Source organism: Vombatus ursinus, unplaced genomic scaffold, assembly GCF_900497805.2.
Source record: "Vombatus ursinus unplaced genomic scaffold, bare-nosed wombat genome assembly UNPS02000580.1, whole genome shotgun sequence".
NCBI classification, from domain to species: Eukaryota; Metazoa; Chordata; class Mammalia; order Diprotodontia; family Vombatidae; genus Vombatus; species Vombatus ursinus.
Genome location: NW_020940358.1, coordinates 12,090,694 through 12,113,498, shown reverse-complemented (window position 1 = coordinate 12,113,498; position 22,805 = coordinate 12,090,694). Strand labels below are relative to the sequence as shown.

The 22,805-nt window shown below is 35.7% G+C and overlaps 1 protein-coding gene across 1 annotated transcript in view; it reads right to left on the bottom strand.

The window, feature by feature from the left end:
• The window catches only part of SYCP2 (synaptonemal complex protein 2), a 122,871-nt gene that overhangs the window by 40,394 nt on the left and 59,672 nt on the right, over nt 1-22,805 (bottom strand). Inside the window, exons 17-23 of the mRNA XM_027850368.1 lie at nt 19,288-19,381; nt 18,794-18,963; nt 17,020-17,095; nt 16,671-16,728; nt 16,071-16,204; nt 15,536-15,972; nt 13,377-13,531 (exon numbers count right to left, since the gene is read on the bottom strand). Of these exons, the coding sequence (XP_027706169.1) occupies nt 13,377-13,531; nt 15,536-15,972; nt 16,071-16,204; nt 16,671-16,728; nt 17,020-17,095; nt 18,794-18,963; nt 19,288-19,381 (1,124 nt within the window). The remainder of the gene's footprint in view (nt 1-13,376; nt 13,532-15,535; nt 15,973-16,070; nt 16,205-16,670; nt 16,729-17,019; nt 17,096-18,793; nt 18,964-19,287; nt 19,382-22,805) is intronic.

Here is a 22,805-nt window from a genome sequence, read left to right as displayed (position 1 = left end):
CTATATCTTTGAAGTAAATATTCCTTTGTAAAACCTAGTTGATGTTAATTACTTATATGGAGTTATGAGCCTAATTACTGAAGGTTGACAGGAGAAGAAACACACTAGAATGGGGCTCAAGTTGATGGTATTAGTGAATGACATCTTGATACCTCAAAGATTCAAGAAGAATTTGCCAACATTGCTCTAGGATACTAAGTCCAGGGTATCACTACATAAGAAAAATACAAATCAAAACAACCCTGATATTTCACCTCAAATCAAACAAACTGGCAAAGATGACAAAAGATGAAAATATTCAATATTGAGGGGTTTATGAGAAGACAGACATACTAATGCATTGCTGATGGAGCTGTAAATTAGGCCAATAATTCTTCCACTTTGTATTTATGCTAAGAAAATGACTGAAACACTCATACCGTCTGACTCAGAGATGCCATTGCTAAGTCCATATACCAAGAAGGTCACCAATAAAATGAAAGGTTTTATGTAGCCTTCTCCCTCAAGTGTTTATATCAACACTGTAGGAGAATTGGAAATAAGTAGATGTCCGTTGATTTGGGAATAACTAAATAGATTGTGGTATAAGAATATAAAGGAAAATTACTGTACTATAAAAATGATGAATATTATTAATAAGAGAACATGCAAACTGAAATAGCAACAGAAAAATTATATTAACAATGACTACAACTTAGAAATATAGTGAACAACAACAAAAACCAAATAATCAAAACTGAATGCTGTAAAGTCTTATGTCAAGCTTGGCCCTGAAGAAGATATAAGAAAATGAACCTCTCTTCTCTTTGAAAAGAAGGAAGAACTGGGGATGTGCAATATGTTGCCTTTGCTTGATCTATTGGTTAGTTTTACAGAGCTATTTTTATTCTTTCTTATATAGTATGGCTCTCTGGAAGGGGTAGGAAGAAATATATATTGGGAAATCTAAGTAACGGGGAAAAGATGCCAATAAACATTTTCAAGGAAGAAAAAGTTGGGTAGATTTAGAACCAGATGAAACAGTGGGGAAGGACTTTTGAGACCCAAGATGTTGGAATAAGAAGTAAGTCACTCTTACTGTCTCTTATTGACCTCTAAAAACCCAAAAAATATTGCTCTAGGAAAAACCCTAGAACAGCTGAGCTAGCAGAAATATGGAGTGCAGCAGTCTTTTAACCTGGGAAGCTTGGAGGATTAACAAGAAAGGTCCCTCTCGCTCTGGTGGAAGGGGAGAAGTACAGGATGGGAGGTGTCCCAGCAAGCCCCACCTTGGCAAACTAGTGGAAGATCCTGAGCCCCAAGGTGGTGGAGCAGGAAAGCGCCAACACAAGGACCCCACCAAGTGCCTTAACACAGGCAGGGGAACTGGTAGACTCCAGCAGCCAAACCTCCTGGTGCTTCAGCATAACTTCAGGGAGCATAACTCCAGGCGGGCAGGCATCCTCCAGCAGCCAAAACTTCTGGTACTTCAGAGCAACCAGGATGAGCAGGCATCCTCCAGGGGCCAGACCTCACCCCTACCCTGACAGCGTCAGTGCTGCTGACCCCACCTTTGCACCAGCTAAGCTGCCAGACCCCTATAGCCTACACCTACCAGCACTTGAAACCCTAGCACACAAAGTTAGTGACCAGGTCTCTGGCCCCCAGCACAAGAAACTTGGGTTAGTGCCCCCTGTGCTTCAGCAGGAGAGCTCAACTTTAAAAGGCAGGAAATAGGCAAACTCATGAACAAAAAAGCAGAAACAGACAATGAACATAGATTCTTCCTATGGAGACAGGGAAAATCAAAACACAAATTCAGAAGAGGACAATATTATCAATATACCCACACCTGAAGCCTCAAAGGGTAATATGAACTGACCCCAAGGCCAAAATTCCTTCTTGGAAGAGTTCAAGAAGGATTTTAAAAGTCAAATAAGAGGGGCAGCTAGGTGGCTCAGTGGAAAGCACACCAGCCTTGGAGTCAGGAGGACCTGAGTTCAAATGCAACCTCAGACATGTGACACTTCCTACCTGTGTGACCTTGGGCAAGTCACTTAACCCTGACTGCCTCACCCAAAAGCAAAATAAATAAATAAATAAATAAAAGTCAAATAACAGAGGTAGAAGAAAAATTGGAAAAAGAAATGAAAGGTAAACAAGAGAGAGCCAATAGCATGGAAAAGGAAGAACAAAAACTGACTGTAGAAAACAAGTCCTTAAAAAACACAATTGGCCAAATGGAAAAGGAGGCACAAAAACTCATTGAAAAGAAGAACTCCTTAAAAAGTAAAATGGGCCAAATGGAAAAGGATGTAGAAAATCTAACCAAAGAAAACAATTTGTTAAAAAATTAGAACTGGGCAAGTGGAAGTTAATAACTCTATGAGACATCAAGAATCAGTCAAACAAAATCAAAAGAATGAAAAAAATAGAAGAAAATGTAAAATACCTCATTGGAAAAACAAATGACCTGAAAGGTAGATCCAGGAGAGACAATTTGAGAATTATTGGACTACCTAAAACCTATGATCAAAAAAAGAGCCTGGACAGTATCTTTCAAGAAATCAAGGAAAATTGCCCTGAGGTCCTAGAACCAGAGGTTAAAATAGTCATTGAAAGAATCCACCGATCACCAATCCCAAATTGAAAACGCCAAGGAATACTGTAGCCAAATTCCAGAATTATCAGGTCAAGGAGAAAATACTGCAAGCAACCAGAAAGAAGCAATTTAAATATCATGGAACCACAGTCAGGATTACATAGGACCTTGTAGCTCTACATTAAAAGATCAGAGGGTGTGGAATACAATATTCCATAAGGCAAAGGAGCTTGGATTACAACCAAGGATCAACTACCCAACAAAATTGAGCTTAATCTTTCAGGGGAGCAGAAGGACACTCAATGAAACAGGGGGCTTCCAAACTTTCCTGATGAAAAGACCAGAGCTCAGCAGAAAATTTGATCTTCAAATATAAGACTCAAGAGAGGCATAAAAAGGTAAACAGGAAAGAAAAAAAAAACCATGTTATTCAATAAGGGCAAACTATTTACATCCCTACATGGGAAGATGATACTTGTAACTCTTGAGAACTGTATCTTTATTATGAAACTTAGAAGGGAGATATATAGACAGAAGCCGTGGGTGTAAGTTGACTTTGACGTGATGATAAGAAATCTAATTAAGTGGTGAAAAGGGATTGTACTGGGAAAAGAGGAAAGAAAGAGGTAGAAAAGGGTAAATTACACCACATGAAGAGACACAAAGACCCATTACAGTAGAGGGAAAGAATGCAGGGAGATGAGCATTGTTTGAACCTTATTCTCATCAGATTTAGCACAAAGAAGGAATAATATACTCAGGTGTGGAAATCTAACTTTCCTTATAGGAAGTAGGAAGGGAAAGAGGAATGAACAGGGAGGTAGTGGATAGAAGAGAGGGAAGATTGAGGGAGGTGGTGGTCAAAAGCAATATGGGAGAAAGGAGAGAGAAAAGCATAAACAGGAGGGGAAATAGGATGGACAGAAAGACATAGATTGTAATCATAACTGTAAATGTGAATGGGATGAACTCTCCCATAAAATGGAAACAAATAGCAGAGTAGATTAAAAACCATAATCCTACAATATGTTATTTACAAGAAACACATCTGAAGCAAAGGGATACACACAGAATAAAGATACAAGGCTGCAAAAGACTATATTGTGCTTCAGCTGAAGTAAAAAAAGCAAGGATAGCAATCTTGATCTCAGACAAAGCAAAAGCAAAAATAGATCTAATTAAAAGAAATAAGGAAACTACATCATTACTAAACATATATGCGCCAAGTGGTACAGCATCCACATTCTTAGAGCAGAAGATAAGGGAATTATAGGAAGAAACAGACAACAAAACTATACTAGTGGGGGACCTCAACCTCCTGCTCTCAGAACTAGATAAACCTAGCCACAAAATAAACAAGAAAGAAGCTAAGGAGGTGAACAGAATTTTATAAAAATTAGATATGGTAGACTGCTGGAGAAAACTGAATGGGGATAGAAAGGAATACACCTTTTTCTCAGTGGTACATGGCACCTACACAAAAATTGACAATGTATTAGGGCATAAAAACCTCACAATTCAATGCAGAAAGGCCTGCATCTTTTTCAGTTCATGATGCAATAAAAATTACATGTTATAAAGGGCCATGGAAAGATAGACTAAAAATTAATTGAAAACTAAATAATCTAATCTTAAAGAATGAGTGGATCAAACCACAAATCATAGAAATAATGAATAACTTCATGGGATGCAGCGAATGTGGTTTTTAGGGGAAGTTTTATATCTCTAAATACTTACATGAATAAAATACAGAAAAAGGAGATCAACAAATTGGGCATGTAACTCACAAAACTAGAAAAACAAATTAAAAACCCCCAATTAAATACCAAATTAGAAATACTGAAAACTAAAAGAAAGATTACTAAAATTGAAATTAAGAAAACTATTGAACTAATAAATGAAAACTAAGAGGTAGTTTTATGAAAAAGCCAATAAAACAGATAAACCTTTGGTTAATTTAATTTTAAAAAAAGAAGGAAAACAAATTACCAATATCAAAAATGAAAAGGGTGAATTCATACCACCAAAGATGAAATTAAAACAATAATTAGGAACTATTTTGCCCAACTGTATGGCAAAATTTTGACAATGTTAATGAAATGGATGAATATTTACAAAAATATAAATTGCCCAGATTAATAGAAGAGAAAATAAAAATATTTAAATAATCCAATTTCAGAAAAAGAAATTGAACAAGTCATTAATAAATGCCCTGAGAAAAAATATCAGGACCAGATAGACTTAGAAAGTGAATTCTATCAAACATTTAAAAAATAACTAGTTCCAATACTATATAAATTATTTGGAAAAACAGACAAAGGAGTTGTATCAAATTCATTTTATGATACAAATATGGTGCTGCTAATTAATTATTACAATTATTATACAATTATAATTACTATTATTATGTAATTATAATTATATAATAATTATTATAAGAAAATTATAGACCAATTTCCCTAATGAATATAGATGCAAAATGTTTAAATAAAATATTAACAAGAGATTACAACTTATCTTGAGGATAATATACTATGGCCAGGTAGAATTTACACCAGGAATGCAGGGCTGGTTCAACATTAGGAAAACTATCAGCATAATTGACCATATCAACAACAAAACTAACAGAAATCATATAATTATCTCAATAGATGCAGAAAAAGCATTTGACAAAATACAACACCCATTCCTATTAAAAACACTAGAGAGCATAGGACTAAATGGAGTCTTCCTTAAAATGATAGATAGCATCTATCTAAAACCATCAGCAAGCATTATATGTAATGGGGATAAGCTAGAAGCATTTCCAATAAGATTGGGGGTGAAACAAGGATGTCCATTATCACCACTGTTGTTCAATAATGTACTGAAATGTTAGCTTTAGCAATAAGAGAAGAAAAAGAAATTGAAGGTATTAGAATAGACAAAGAGAAACAAAGCTATCACTCTTTGCAGATGATATGATGATATACTTAGAGGATCCTAGAGAATCAAGTAAAAAACTACTTGAAATCATAAACAACTTTAGCAAAGTTGTAGGCTATAAAATAAACCCACATAAATCATCAGCATTTCCATATATTACCAACGAAGCCCAACAGCAAGAGATAAAAAGAGAAATTTCATTGAAAGTTGCTCTAGACGTTATAAAATATTTAGGAGTCTATCTACTGAAACAAACCTAAAAACTATATGAACACAATTACAAAACGCTTTTCACACAAATAAAGTCAGATCTAAATAATTGGAAAAACATCAATTGCTCATGGGTAGGCTAAGTTAACATAATAGAAATGACAATTCTACCCAAGCTAATTTACTTATTCAGAGCCATACCAATCAAACTACCAAAAACTATTTCATAGAGCTAGAAAAAATAATAACAGGATTCATTTGGAATAACAAAAAGTCCAGAATATCAAGGGAACTACTGAAAAGAAATGCAGGGGAAGGTGGCCTAGCCATTCCAGATCTTAAATTGTATTATAAAGAAGCAATCATCAAAACTACTTGGTACTGGCTAAGAAATAGAGTGGTGGATCAGTGGAATAGGTTAGGTATACAAGACACAGTAGTCAATGACTATAGTCATCTATTATTTGATAAACCCAAAGACCCCAGTTTCTGAGATAAGAACTCACTATTTGACAAAAACTGCTGGGAAAATTGGAAAAGAGTATGGCAGAAATGAGGCATAGACCAAAATCTCACACCATACATCAAAATAAAGTCAAAATGGGCTCATGATTTGGATGTAAAAGTTCATACTATAAGCAAACTAGGAGAGCAAGGAATAGTTTATCCACCAGATTTATGAAGAACAGAAGAATTCATGACCAAACAGGAGATAGAGAACAATATGAAATGCAAAATGGATAACTTTGATTACATTAAATTGAAAAGTTTTTGCACAAACAAAGCCAATGCAACCAAGATTAGAAGGAGAGTAGAAAATTGGGAAAGAATTTTTACAACCAGTATCTCTGATAAGGGCCTCATTTCTAAAATACATAGAGAATTAAGTCAAATTTATAAGAATACAAGTCATTCCCCAATTGATAAATGGTCAAAGGATATGAACAGGCAGTTTGCAGAGAAAGAAATTAAAGCCATCTTTAGTCATATGAAAAAATGCTCTAAATCACAATTGATTAGAGAAATGCAAATCAAAACAACTCTGAGGTACCACATTACACCTATCAGATTGGCCAACATGACAAAACAGGAAAATGATAAATGTTGGAGAAGATATGGGAAAATTGGAACACTAATGCATTGTTGGTGGGACTGTGAAATGATCCAACCATTTTGGAGAGCAATTTGGAACTATGCCCAAAGGGTTATAAAAATGTGCATACCCTTTGACCCAGCAATAGCACTTCTAGGGCTGTATTCCAAAGAGATTATAAAAATGGAAAAAGGACCCACATGTACAAAACTATTTATAGTAGCTCCTTTTGTGGTGGCAAAGAATTGGAAATTAAGGGAATGCCCATCAATTGGGGAATGAATAAACAAATTGTGGTATATGAATGTAATGGAAATGATGAGGATTCTATCAGAGTTCTGGGGGCAGAGCCAAGATGGTGGAGTAAAAGCAGTGACCTGCTTGAGCTCTCCCCCAAACCCTTCCAAATACCTATTAAAAAATGGCTCTAAACAAATTCTAAAGCAGCAGAAACCGCAAAGAGACAGAGTGAAACAAATTTACAGCCCAAGACAGCCTGGATGGTTGGTTGATCAGAAAGGTCTATCGTGCCAGGCAGGGAGAGGAGCAGTTTGGCATGGGCACTCAGGCAAGGCAGGCCTCAACGAACCTGGAGCAGGTCTCAGAGGACTGAATCGCAGGCAGCTGTGGCAGTTAATCCATAAACATCAAAGACAACTTACAAGGTCAGTGGGAAAAGTCTGTGTCTTTGGTGAGAAAGAGAAGTGTGGGGTCCCAGCCTCAGTCCCTGAGTGTGGTCTCAGGGTAGAGAATGCCTCCTGAACTTCTGGCCCATAGACTGAGAGGGAATCGAGTTGCTGATTAGAGGGGGATTGCAGGGATCTCTCTGCTAGTGCAGGATTCTCCTGCTTTGCCTGTGCTTGGATCTGGGTCACAGTTCTGGATGGCGGTCCTGGGGTGAGGAGGAGCACTGGCATGGTAGAGCTTGTAGTGGCAGTGGAGAGGAAATCCTCCTCACAGTTACAAGGCAGAAAAGAGTGCTTGTGGTCACTCATAGATCAGAGTACAGGCCAGGAAAGCAGTAAACACCTCGCCCTTGATCATAGCACCTTGAAAGAACTGAAAATTTACAGGTCCCTAGAAGTACCTCTGAAAACAGCTGCACAAAACCCCAGAAGCTTGGGACAGTACATTCTCCACATTGGAAGCAGACTCCTACCTTAACAAATAGTTTATAACTCAAATAATTGACTGAGATCATGAGCAAGCAGCGCAAAAAGAGTCAGACCATAGAATCTTACTTTGGTGACAAAGAAGATCAAAACATACAACCAGAAGAAGACAACAAAATCAAAGCTCCTACATCCAAATCCTCCAAGAAAAATAGAAATTAGTCCCAGGCTATGGAAGAGCTCAAAAAGGATTTTGAGAAGCAAGTAAGAGAAGGAGAGGAAAAACTGAGAGTGATGCAAGAAAATCATGAAAAACAAGTCAACAGCTTGCTAAAGGAGACTCAAAAAAATACTGAAGAAAATAACACCTTAAAAAATAGCCTAACCCAAATGGCAAAAGAAGTTCAAAAAGCCAATGAGGAGAAGAATGCCCTAAAAAGCAAAATTGGCCAAATGGAAAAGGAAGTCCAAAAGATTACTGAAGAAAATACTTCCTTAAAAATTAGAATAGAGCAATTGGAAGCTAGTGACTTTATGAGAAATCAAGACACTGTAAAACAAATCCAAAAGAATGAAAAATTAGAAAACAATGTGAAATATCTCATTGGAAAAACAACTGACCTGGAAAATAGATCCAGGAGAGAGAATTTAAAAATTATTGGACTATCTAAAAGCCTTGATCAAAAAAAAAGCCTAGACAGCATCTTTCAAGAAATTATCAAGGAAAGCTGCTCTGATATTTTAGAACCAGAGGGCAAAATAGAAATTGAAAGAATCCACTGATCACCTTCTGAAAGAGATCCCCAAAGGAAAACTCCTAGGAATATTGCAGCCAAATTCCAGAGTTCCCAGTTCAAGAAGAAAATATTGCAAGCAGCCAGAAAGAAACGATTTAAGTACTGTGGAAACACAATCAGGATAACACAAGATTTAGCAGTTTCTACATTAAGGGACCTCAGGGCATGGAATATAATATTCTGGAGGTCCAAGGAGATAGGATTACAACCAAGAATCACCTACCCAGCAAAACTGAGTATAATCCTTCGGGGAAAAAAATGGTCATTCAGTGAAATAGGGGACTTTCAAGCATTCTTGATGAAAAGACCAGAGCTGAATAGAAAATCTGACTTTCAAATACAATATTCAAGTGAAACATGAAAAAGTAAATGGGAAAGAGAAATCATAAGAGACTTATTAAGGTTGAACTGTATACATTCCTGCATGGAAAGATGATATTTGTAACTCATGAGACTTTGTCAGTATTAGGGTAGTTGGAGGGTAAAAATTATATGTATATATATATATATACATATATATATATAAATATGTGTATATATATATATACACATACATACATACATATAGAGATAGAGGGCACAGGGTGAGTTGAAGATGAAGGGGTGATATCTGGAGGATAAAATTAAAGGGTAAGAGGGGATTATACTGGGAGAAGAAGAAAGGGAGAGGTAGAATGGGGTAAATTATCTCACATAAAACAGACAAGAAAAGGCTATCACAGTGGAGGGGAAACAAGAGAAGGTGACGGAATGAGTGAATCCTATGCTCACAGGATCTGGCTTAAGGAGGGAATAACATACACAAACAATTGGGTATGGAAATCTATCTTACCCTACAGAAAAATAGGGGGGGAAGGGGACAAGAAAGCAGGGGGATGATAGAGGGGAGGGCAGATTGGGGGAGGGGGTAATCAGAAGCAAACACTTCTGAGGAGGGACAGGATCAAAAGAGAGAATAGAATAAATGGGGGGTAGGATACGACGAAGGGAAATATAATTAGTTTTTCACAACATGACTACTATGGAAGTGTTTTGAATGACTACACTTGTATAACCTGTATCGAGTTGCTTGCCTTTTCAATGACAGTGGGTGGGGAGGGAGGAAGGGAGAAAATTTGGAACCCAAAGTTTTAAAAACACATGTTTAAAAAAAATGTTTTCACATGCAACTGGGAAATAAGAAATACAGGAAATGGGGTACAAAAATCTATCCTGCCCTACAGGAAAATAGAAGGGGAAGGGGATAAGAGAGGGGGGAGTGAGATAGAAGGGAGGGCAGATTAGGGGAAGGGGTATACAGAATGCATGCCATTTTGGGGTTAGGGCAGGGATGAGATGGGGAGAAAATTTGGAACTCAAAATCTTTTGAAAGTGAATGCTGAAAACTAAAAATAAATAAATTAAAAACAAAATGATGAGCAGGTGAACTTCAGAAAAACCTGGAAAAACTTGTACAGTCTGATGCTGAGTGAAGTGAGCAGAACCAGGAGAATGTAGTACACATTAACAGCCACGTTGTGTGATGACTAACATTGATAGACATAGCCCTTCTCAGCAATGCAAGGATCTAAGACATCTCCAAAGGTCTCAAGATGGAAAATGTTATCCACATCCAGAGAAAAAACTATGGAGTCTGAATGCAGATTAAAGCACACTATTTGCTCTTTTTTTGTTATTTTGTTTTGTTTCTTCTTTCTCATAGTTACTCCCAATGGTTCTGATTCATCTTTACAACATGACTAATACGAAAATATATTTAATATGAACGTACATGCAGAGCCTATATCAGATTGTACACTATCTTGGGGAGGTGAGAGGGAAAGAGATAGAGAGTAAACAGAAAGTAATCAGAGAAGGTTAATCATTAGCGGTTGGGGAGGGACTAAGAAATGCCATCATAAAGTATCATTTGAGATAAGTACTAAAGGAAACCTGAGAAACCAAGATGCAAAAGTAAGGACTTCCAGGAGACAATGTGGTACAGTAAGCAGTAAACTGCCATAAACTCTCCCATATTCACCTCCAAACAACCATAAAATAACACCTCAAAACAAAACCTGGAACAGCAGAACTAGTAAAAAGATAGGGTGAAACAATATTTTACCCAAGAAACTTGGAAGATTGGCAAGGAAGTCTGTCTCACTTGGGTAAAAGGGAATTTCAGTCCAGAACAGAAAGTATCCCAGCAAACCAGCAGGAGATCCTGAGCCCCAGTGTAAAGGAGCAGGCAAATGCCAACACTAGGACCCTCCATGTGCCTCAGCATAGCCAGAAAGCAGCAGACTCCAGCTCTGAGAACCACTATGTGCTTCAGTGTAGCTCAGAACAAACAGGCATCTTCCAGTCAGATTTCCACCTGCTTCAGCACAGCCCCTGGAAAAAAGGCAGTCTCCAGAGGCTAGACCTCCATGCACATCAGCGTAGCCCTGGGGAAATGAAGAAACATCTCACCAGCCTCAACACCTGCCCAAGACCAGCACTAGGATCCCAGCTCAGCACCAGGTAAGCTGCCAGATCCCTACAGCCACCAGCAGTGTGGCCACTTTACACCCTACCCCCTCAGCATAGCACCAGACACAAGGGTCCCCTGTGGGCCTCAGGGCAACATCAGTACAGCACCAGGTAAACAGCCAGGGCCTGTAGCCCCTGGGACAAGAAGCTTGAGACAGTGCCCCTTCCAACTCAGGAACAGAGCTCAAATTTAAAAGAAATGGAAAAGGCCAAAAAAGATGAGCAATAAACAACAATGAGAAAAGAATCTAACCATAGAAAATTATCATGGTGATAGGGAAGACCGAGACACAAATTCAGAAGAAAACAATGTCAAAACACCTATGGGCAAACCCCAAAGAAAAATGGGAAGTGGTCTTAAGCCCAGAAAGAACTCATGGAAGAGCTCAACAAGCTTAAAAATCATATAAGAGGTGGAAGAAAAATTGGGAAAAGAAATGAGAGTGATATAAGAGAATTATGAAAAAACGTCAACAGTTTAGAAAAAGAAAACAACTGTTTAAAAAGTAGAATTGGACAAATGGAAAAGGAGATACAAAAATCCACTGAAGAAAACAATTCTCTAAAAAGTACAACTGGCCAAATGGAAAAGAAACTCCTTAGGAGTTAGAATTGGGCAAGTGGAAGCTAATGATTCTGTGAGACATCAAGAATCAATCAAACAAATTCAAAAGAATGAAAAAATACTATTAAAAAAGAGTAAGGTGGCAGAGCACTCCAAGTATGGGAGACAGCCAGTGCAAAGGCACAAAGATAGGAGATGAATTATCATGTTCAAGGAATTAAGGGATTACAAGTAGGCCAGTGTAGTCGAATCAGATTATGTGGAGGAGAGTGAAGTGTATTGAAGAATACAAAGATAGGAAAAGGTGAGGACACGAAGATATTTAAATGCCAAACAGGTGAGTTTATATTTGATCCTAGAGGTAAAAGGGAACCACTGGAGCTCATTAAGAGGGTGAGGATAATCTGGTCAGATCTATGCTTTATTTATTTTTAAATTTTACTTTAGTTTTTCAATTTGCAAAAATATATTTTCTCTAAGACCTATAATTTAGAAAAATTACTTTGACAGTGCTACATAGATTGGAATGGGGAGACATTTGAGGCAGGGGAATGGTTAAAAGGCTATTTTCAACAGTCCAGGCAAGAGGTGATGAAGGCCTAAGCTAAGGTTATAGATAGTTCAGAAAGGGAGATGTTAAAGATGTTGTGAAGATAGAAATGAAACATTTTTCAACAGATTGAATATGCGGGGAGAGTGAGGATTTGAGCATGACACTTAAGTTTGTGGGCCTACATGCCTAGAAAGATGATGGTGCCCTAGACAATAATAATGAAATTTGGAAGAAGGATGCATTTAACATCAAGTATAATGAGTTGTTTTGTACATACTGAGTTTGAGATGCTTATAGGACATCTTGTTTGTGATCTCCAAGAAGAAGCAGGAGATATAAGACTTTATCTCAGGAGAGAGATGAGGGATGGAAAAAGAACTGATATTCATAAGGAGAGAGATAATAACTCATCTCATTAGAGCTATCATCAAGTAAGATAATATAGAGCAAAAGGGAGAAAAGGCCAGGAAAAGCCTTTATGGTCACCTAGAGTAAATGGGTTTGATACAGATGAAAAACAAACCCAGCAAGTAAGAGATTAAAACATGAAAATTATTTCTGTTTTCAAGTCTCTGAAGGATATTAATATGTAAAAAAAAAAAGATTAGGTTATATTTTGCTTGGCTCAGGAAGGAAGACCTAAGAGTAAAGGGTGTGAGTTAGGCAGATTTTTTGCTTGATATCAAGCACATTTCTAATAATTAGAATTATTCAGAAGTGGAATGGATCAACTCAAAAGTAGTAAGTAGTCTGGATGATTACTTCTGCTGTGAATTTTGTAGAAGGGATTCATAACTGAAGTATGGAGAGAACAAGATAAAATCATAAGTCCTTACCTTCTATGGGATTCTATAAATAAATTCATTCCTCCTTCTGAATATTTTTCAAAATAGGCAACTCTTCTTACCAAGTTTTTTTATTATTTGTAGAACATTCTAGGTGACTAAAACATATTCTTAAAATAACTACCCTTAAAAATATATGTACACAAATTATTTCAATGAATAAATTCATTTTTCAGCAACATACCTGTCATTTAAAGATTCTCTAAATTTTCTCGAAGAATTTAAATCATCCTTTTGTTTGTATCTCTTATTAATTTGGTTGATCAATGATTCTGCTGCATCAGTAAATTGTTTTTCTTTTGTCTTTTCTTTCTGAAATAGTTCAATTAACTTAAAAGTCTATTACCCAATAAAAATACAGGTTAAATTAAAACAATGCAAAAATCAAAAGGAAGTATATTAAGTCACATTTATACCTAAAATCGAAAAATATCTTGTATATTTGGGCTATCAAGTATTCAAACGGAAAAATTTAGGATAGTGTCTACATGAGGAAGGTAATTAAACATGTATAAAATGTTATCAAACTATTCGAACATTTTGATCCACTTATTCAAATGATGGGTTCAAAGAGGTCAAAGATAAAGAAGTTTCTATTACAGCAACATACAGCAATACTTTTGGTAGTAGCATACACACACACACACACACACACACACACACACACACACAGAGGAAACTGGAGACAAAGCAGGTACCCATTTATTGGAAAATGGTTGAACAAATTATGGTATATGAATGATACAGAAATTTATTGGATCACAAGAAATGACAAATAACAAATGAGGAATTCAAAAAATATATTAGAAGAGCTCTGGTACTTGAATATGATGAAATATTGAACCACAAAAATGACAGATATGTGGAATTCAGAGAAACATAAGAAAACATAAATTAATGTAAAGTAAGAACCAAAAAGTAATATATCTAATAAATATAACATAAATGAAAAGAACACCAAAACAAAGCTGAATACTCTGTAACTGTAATGATGGCTATTGGTGCCAGAGTAAAATGTGAAAAATTTACCCCACTCCTTTTCTTGGAGGGGTGGGAGACTGGATGCAGAATATTGCATACGCTGTTAAATGCAAATGCTTTTTTAGTTAGTTTTGCTTAACTGTTTTTTACTACAAAAGAAGGCTCAGTAGATGGGATTGAGAGGAGCATATTCAAAAATTTGGCATTTTCATATAATGCCAAAAAAAGGTTATCAATAAATTTTTAAAAGGAGTAAATATAACTGTATTTCCATTAATATCCAAGAGCAGCATAATCTGTGTAATGGAGGTTAAAAGTTATCTATCTCCCTATAAAATATAACCAGATACATAACATACATATTGACTTTTTATATAGTCAAATAATTTTAATGTTAAAATATTAATTTCAAATCAGAATGAAAACAAAATGGCAAAATAAATTTTAGCACACTTCATATCAGAACAACTAAATCTGATAATTATTTTGATTTTCCTGCCTCTAGTCTCTCTCTGCAGCAATCCATAGTGCAGACTACCAGATAAATACTTCTAAAATACCACTTCAAAAGATCACATCATTTCCTTATAATACAACCTACCTTCAAAGAGTTGTTGTAGTATCGTAGCTCTATACACACATTTACTATTATTATTATTACTCAAAACATTTAACACAGCTTTGTTGCATACAGGAAAAGACTCAGCTAAGACAACAGACTCCCTACAATATGGTCCCAATTTACCTTTCCAGCTTTATCTCCCATTATTATCCTCCACAGACCCCTCTCAGTACTCTCCTGAACAGGATTTGTACTTTTCTAGAGACAAAGAAGGTTCCAACGGCAATGTAAGCAAATGTTGCAGTAAGACTTTCCTCTGCCCCTAAACAAATCCTACCTTTAGATTTGAGCCTAGCTCATTATTTTATTCAAAACAATTTTGGGGCATTTAATATAATTATATATATGTTAGGTTATGGAATAAGAAAAAAAAAGAGATAGTCTCTGCAACTTTAAGGAATAAATTATCTAGTAAGAGAGTTAAAGTATGAACAAATAACTGCAATGCATTGCTGAATACGAATAAATACCAAAAGAAAGCTACAAAATATTTTGGGAGTTCAGAAGGGGGAGTCACTATTTCTAGTTAAGTATATTTGGAAAACTTCACAAAGGAAATTGCAGTTGGGGGAGGGGGAGGCCTTAAAGAAGAGGTGAAATTATTAAGAAATGATTTTAGAAAAATGCCCAGATTTAAGAAAAATTCCAAATCTGCATTAATTAAATCAGGTTTTTTGAAACAATACTATAATGAAAACATATTATAATAATACGAAAGTCAGAATACTCTGAAAGCTCACCTTTCTATTCATTTCTAGGTCACAAGATCTAATTTCAGATAATATTCCTTTCATAGGCCTTCTATTGCTTTTGGCGTTCATTCCAGAAATGGTTTTATCATAATAATCATTATTTAGATCTTTCGCCAAAACCAACTTCTTGGTGTATATCAGAGACTTTTCAATAGTCCTATTTAGAAGAACTGATTTAAAGGTTTCAGATTCAATATGCCAGTCATTTTTTTCATTTTTTTCAATATTTTCCTGACCTAAACTGATAGAATTATTTAGTGGTTGTTTTCTGTTTGATTCACAAATTTCCACTTTTGTTTTCTTCTTTTTGTTATACTCCACATCTCCTTTTCTTTTCTGATTTTGTACCATATTTTTTTCTAGTGTAATATTATCAGATATTGATGAAAGAGAGGATTTTTTAGTCACTCTTTCACTAACAATGTCTAGTGGAGGGAAAAAGAAAAAAAATAAACGTATTGTTATTTTATTTACTGACAGTTACAACAGTAAAAATAATTACGCATTATTATATAAATTTAACCTTGATTAAATGTTTCTTCTGGTGATGTGCTTGCACTTTCTTTACCACAAATTGTAATATTTCTTATAGGTGTCCAGCAAGTCCATTTTGAGTGGATGTTATTTTCACAAATGTTGTCTGTAACACCAGGCAATCTATAAAGATAATTTCATTTGATTGGTGCTAAACAATTAATTAACAATTAATATTAAATTTTATTTAAATAGGAACATATCCTAGTAAATTTAAAATTAGATAATTTTTATTTTAGAATGAGTTTAATATAGAATTGACCAAGTTAGGCAGCCTCGAGTATACAACACATAATGCTGCAACAAGGGCCATTTTTCATGATTACTTTTTATAAGTTCAAACATTTGTATGCTGTAAAATTCTGCTTTCTAAGTTATAAAGTTATTTATTTTGTAAGAAGTCCAGTGAATCTGATATTCCTTACACATAATATTACTGCATTGGGCTTCATGATACTTGATTGTTCTTTAGCCTATATTGTAGCATTAAGAAATATTTGTCCTTAACTATTAATCTATTATGCCCTGGTAAAATAATGCCCAGGTAATTTCTATTTTTAATAGTTTAGCAGGTCCTCTTAATACTTACAAAGGTTTATCTATTTTCCCAACTGGTTGTGAATCAGGAATGATATCCACATCTCCATCTAAATGAAACATAAATTATTTTTTCTTTTCAGGAAGAGATAGTCCTCTGGCAGAATCTGTTTTCTTACTGAGATTTCAAGTGTTTTTCAGATAAAAATCCTGTTTCATGTTTATTTTGCATTTTTTGCAATGACTACCAAAATTCTGAGCATATAGGTTTGTCATGCAAAAAACAAAAAACATTTTTTTTGGCTATCAGCACGAGTGTAAATATAAATAAGAATAGAAGGTGGCACGGGGAGGATAAATGATAAAAAAAAGTCATTTAAAATGAAACAAAAGGCACTTACTAGAATTTTGTTTTACTAACACAATGCTGTTATCATCATTTTCTTCCATTTCTGAGTCCTTAGATGCTGTAATTGGCTATAAGATAAGAGAATTATTAAAATATAACCTGTGTACTTTTAATTAGTATTAAAAATCTCAATTAATTATGAAATTATGATTTTGAATTTTGAAAATATTAAAACTTTTGGGAAAATTGCCATTAATTTAGTCTCTAATGAGGGATGTTCATGTTTGCTTCATAAAATGTTTGAAACACTATCTTAGAGAACAAATCAATTATCTTCACCGCAAGTAAAGAAGCATGACAAAGAGAGACATAAGATATTATAGATGGTTTTCTGACCATAGCCTTATATATCTTTATTCTAACTGGGAAATGTGAGCTGTTTCCTCCATAGAGTATCATGAAAATACCCTATAATTATGTCTGTAACACATATCAATAACATACTTGTAAATTCTGTATTTCAAATAAAATCTCACAGGTTGTATGTAGCATTCAAAACTACTTTTCCATTTCCATTTTCCATAATAAATATAGTTGAAATTATTTTAAGAAATACCTATAAACTTGCTAGATATTCTTAAAACTAGCAATATTTTCATTTTCATTTGTAATTGTTAGCTTTCCTAGTTCCTAATTTCAGCCAGAATTGATCAGGAGTGAAATTAGGTGAAAGAACATAAACACAAAAAGACTATATATCAATATTTAAAGTGGATGCCTTAATAATGGCTAATTAATAGTGTCACCTCATATTAAGAATAATATTGGTGAAATTCTGAATAATCAAGACTATATGTTTGAATACACTAATACCATAGGAATGAAGAATATGTTTGAATACACTAATTGAAACAAGGACACTAAAAATGCTAATACTCTACTAAAAGTAAATAATTTACTGTTTTCAAAAATATATTAAATTTCTCTACATGTAACCATATATGGAAATGACTATATATGTATATAAATATACACATGTATATATGTGTAGCTATGCATAGGTATATGTGTATGTGTATATATATTTATATTTCTCAGATACTCAGAGTAAAATGTCATTTAAAAACTTCTGATATAATCAGTTACTTTTTCTACACTATCAATCAATCAATAAGAATGTATCAAGTCACTACTGTGTGGAATATGAAGATAAAAAAAATTCCCTGGGGGCAGCTAGGTGGCGCAGTGGATAGAGCACCGGCCCTGGATTCAGGAGGACCTGAGTTCAAATCCGGCCTCAGACACATAACACTTACTAGCTGTGTGACCTTGGGCAAGTCACTTAACCCCACTGCCTAGTCAAAAAGAAAAGAAAAAAAAAATTCCCTGTCCCCAAGGAACTTATATTCTACAGGGAGATATAAATGTATATGCATATATGAAATAGATATAAAGCACTTTCTGAGGGAAGATGCTCTAGCATTTGCCTGATTTAGATCAGGTAAGGTCTCATATGTGTGAAATGTGTCTTGAAGAAAATGCAATTCTTAAGAGGTGGAGACAGGGAAGGTATAAATTCAAGGCATGAAGGGCATCTAGCACAAAGCAGGGATTTAGGAGATTGGGTATCCTTTAGGAGGAACAGTAAGAAGGCCAGTACATCTGGATCTTAGCGAACGGAAAATGAATTAATTTGTAACAAGGCTGGAAATGTAAGTTGGGCCAAGATGTGAAGAACTTTGAATATTAAAAATAGCTTAAATTTTATCCTTCAGATAGTAGGGAACTAATAGTATTTACTTAAGAGAGGAGTGACATGGTCAGACCTGCGATTTAGGAAAATCACTTTGGTAGCCGTGTGGATTCCTTCCTTCAACTGAGCCAGGAAAAGATGTGGTATTTTTCATTCCCTTTTCTTTTACTTCGTAAATACTGGGTGGTTCAGCAGAGTTCACCATTTTCAAAGGTGGCTTAATTCTTCCGGTTCGAGGTGTTGCTAAAATTTAGAATAGGATTTTTATTAGATGCTGACATTATTGATATGTTTTTATAAATTTAGAAATGTACACATAAATACAAATATGAATGTGGTCCCTCCACCTAGGTGATGTAGTGAGAGTATTATAAAGATAAATTATATATATGTGAATATATAGATTCATACATATATTCAAAGGTACTATTATTTTTGTAGTTTTTCTCCTATAATAAAAATATCTGTATGTTACACGATTAATTTTCTTCTTAAGAAAAATTAACAATATCCACTTGAAATATTTCTAATAATTAATAGTGTATGTTGTAAATTTTAACAACTTACATGTGTTGGCTAATAAGGTCTTCATAGTCAGTTTATCTGTACCAGGAATAACCATTGATGCTTCAGACATTTTCCTTTTAACAGGAGTTAACATCTTAAATGATGAGAAACAAATGTTATGAATGCACATCCTCTTTCCAAATGAAAATACCTCATAATTAAGCTTGTAACACATATAAATGATGCCAATGTGGTTATTTAAGAACAATAACATATTTGTAAATTCTGTAATTCAGTCCATTAAACATCCCTGGTTTTATCCTTTGAATGGTCAGATGACACATGGAACATCATATTTAGTTCAGAAAACCACAGCTTAAAATATACAGTGATAAGCTGGAAAACATTCAGAGGAGGCAACCAGGATGATTAAAGCCTTTTAAACTATGTCAAAGAGTATGAGTTAAAAGAACTGGAAATGATTGGTCTGGTGAAAAGAAGACTCAGTGGTGAGGAGGGGAGAAGGGGACAAGATAATTCTTCCTCAGAAATTTTGAAGGGTGCTTACATGGAAAAGGAATTCTGTTTTTGTTTGGCTCCAGATAGAAGAAGTAGGGGCAAACAGCAGAACTGCACAAAGGTAAATTTAGGCTTGATGTCAGGAGAAAAACAAAACCAACAAAAAAAAATTCCTAACAATTAGAACTGTCTAAAAGTGGAATGGTATACCTCAGGAGATAAAAGGGTTCTTGCTCATTGAAGGTCTTCAACCATAGGCTGGATGAATACTTGTTGGGTGTTGATTATATATAACATGTGGTCAGGGATTCCTTTGAGGTAGAGGTTTGACCAGATGGTCACTGAAATGCCTTCAAACTCTAAAATTCTGTGGGAAGGACTTAATGAAAATCTCTGAGCAAAGCTGTGATGTTATTCAAATGAAAATCAATTCAGTAGTGGTATGCAGGCTAGAATAGGGGTGAAGGTAAGATGTGGAGACTAGAGTTATGGAGATCAGCTAATTCATGCATGTATGCCTTCACTCATGGAAGGCCCTTCCCTATCTAAATCCACTTTGCCTGCCTATTCAAATCTTTACTGATCTCTGATTCCTTTTTACTCCTAAAACATTTCAGCTTGTACCATATAATTTGATATTTAATTGCATGCTACATTGTATTATTCACATTATTCAAGTTAAGTACCTGGAGTACCAGGACCATATCTCATATTTTTTTTTAAATATTCCCCAAAGGTCTTAAAAGCCAAAGAGATAATTTCCACATGAGTTATTGAGGGTCTATGATAGAAGGTGCTAGCAAAGACTAGAGATAAAGGGATGGATGTGAAAGATATTAAAGAAGAACTGACAGGACTTGGTAATTGGATGTGAAAAGGAAAAAAGAGAGACATCAAAAGTTAGTCATTAGCCCTTTCTTCTTCTTTCTTTGCACTTATTTTCTTGGCATCAACTACTACACCTCTATGCAAATGATTTCCAAAAATGAATCTCTAACCCTGGCCTTTCTTCTGAGCTCCAATAAACATCTCTAACTGCCTATATAAAACACCTGAGTTTCCTACCACCTCCTTAGAATTAATATGTCTAAAACTAAGTTATTTCCTCCCTACCTCACCTCCAACCTCCTTCTGATTCTACCCTTCCTGTCAAGGACAGCAGAATTCACTTTACTTCTCACATTCAAAATCCACTAAATATCACCTCCCCATCCCTAATATCTTTGATTCTTCCTTCTCCTTCACTTATATTTAATCTGTTATGAAATCTTGTGCATTGTACATAAATATCTCTTATATGTGTCTCCTCTTTTTGTTGCTCTAACCCTTTCCACTACTGTAATAGTTGTTAGCTGCCTATAATCCATCCTTGATATTTTTTCTACCAGTCCTGCTTCCATCCTGGCTTCTAAAGTGATTATATAGCACAGCAACTCTTGTGGAGAAAAGAACTTCCATTCCTGCCACCACCACTATCAACAAAAGTCAAATAACTGTTACTTATGGGATATATGCCAGCCTAGCTAAAGCAAAAAGGCACAGAGAGAGAGAGAGAGAGAGAGGGACAGAGAGACAGAGAGAGACAGAGACAAAAGGTAGCTTGTGCCACACTGGTCAAATACCAGTGACCACCTAACCATTAACTCCTCCCAGATCTATGTAGATCCAGCCCAGGACCTTGAACCCAACAGCCCCAAGAAAAGTAGCACCTCCAAAGGACCAGTCCTATTTATAGCCCAGGATCCATAGCCATCATCTGAGGAAACAACCCTTGTGAAGATGCTCTTACCATCAAAGTCCCTGGCATTGTCAAATAGTTCAGCACCAGAAAAGTATAAATTTCTAATATTTGATGTAGAAATGGCATTAAAGGAATAGAAAAGATAAATTAGTAAGAGGAAGCAGGGGGTAAAGTCAAGATGGCAGAATAGACAAGCTTTTTAGCAGAGCTAAAGAACCCCCTTCAAACAAAATAACACCTCAAATCAAATTCTGGAGTGGCAGAGCCAATGCAAGGTCAGGGTGAGATATTCTTTCAAGACAACTTAGAAGGTCAGAAGGAGAGATCAGTGACATGGAGGCTGGTCTGGAGCCCACGTGGATGCATATAAGTGGTTGGACCAGGTGGTGGCAAGAGAAGTAGCTTCAGAAGCACTCAAGCCAGAGGTGATAAGGGACTGGTAACTGGTCAGAAAGACATTATAGGGGACTCCTGTGCTGGCACTGGATACAGGACAGTAAGCTCTTTGGCAACTCCATTAGTCATTTATGGATTAGAATTCAAGGGTAGAGAGGAGCACTTTTGGTTAAGAGGGAGCAGGGTTAAGAGAAGCAGTATCACTTTCAGGCAAAAGGGATCAGGGACCCTCAGGAGCAGTACTGCTTACAGTCCAAAAGGAGCAGCAGGGGCCCTGAAAAAAGTATCATTTCCAGTCCCAAGGGAGCATGGACCCTGAGGAGCAATGTTGACTGCAATCCCAAGGCATCAGGGGCCCTTCTTATGTAAGGACCAAAGCACACAGACCAGAAGAGTATCATGTCCTCACACATGTCCTCAGTTCACACCACCTTGGAAGCACCAAAAATTCTAAACTTCCAGAAAAAGATTCTGAAAACAGCAGTGCAAAGAGCCTAAAGCTTGGGACACTGCCCTTCCCCTGCCCCCGATCCCCACCTCCCATGCCCAGAACTTTAACATAAAGTTCAAATTCAAGAAACAGGCTGGAAAATGTAAGCAAACAACAAAAAATAATCTGAAAGTAAAAAGTTACTATAGTGGCATGGAAGAGATCAGGACACAAACTCAGACGGCAATAATGTCAAAAGAGGTATGAGCAAAGCCTCAAGGAATAATATGAATTGGACACAAAACCAACAAGATTTCCTAAAAGTACTAAAAAAAAAATGATTTTCAAAACAAAATAAGAGTGCTACAGGAAAAACTGGATAAAGAGAGGAGAGTAAGGGGAGAAAACTATAAAATGACATCAACTTGGTAAAAGAGGTGCAAAAAATACAGAACAAAATAACACCTTAAAAAACAGAATTGGCCAAATGAA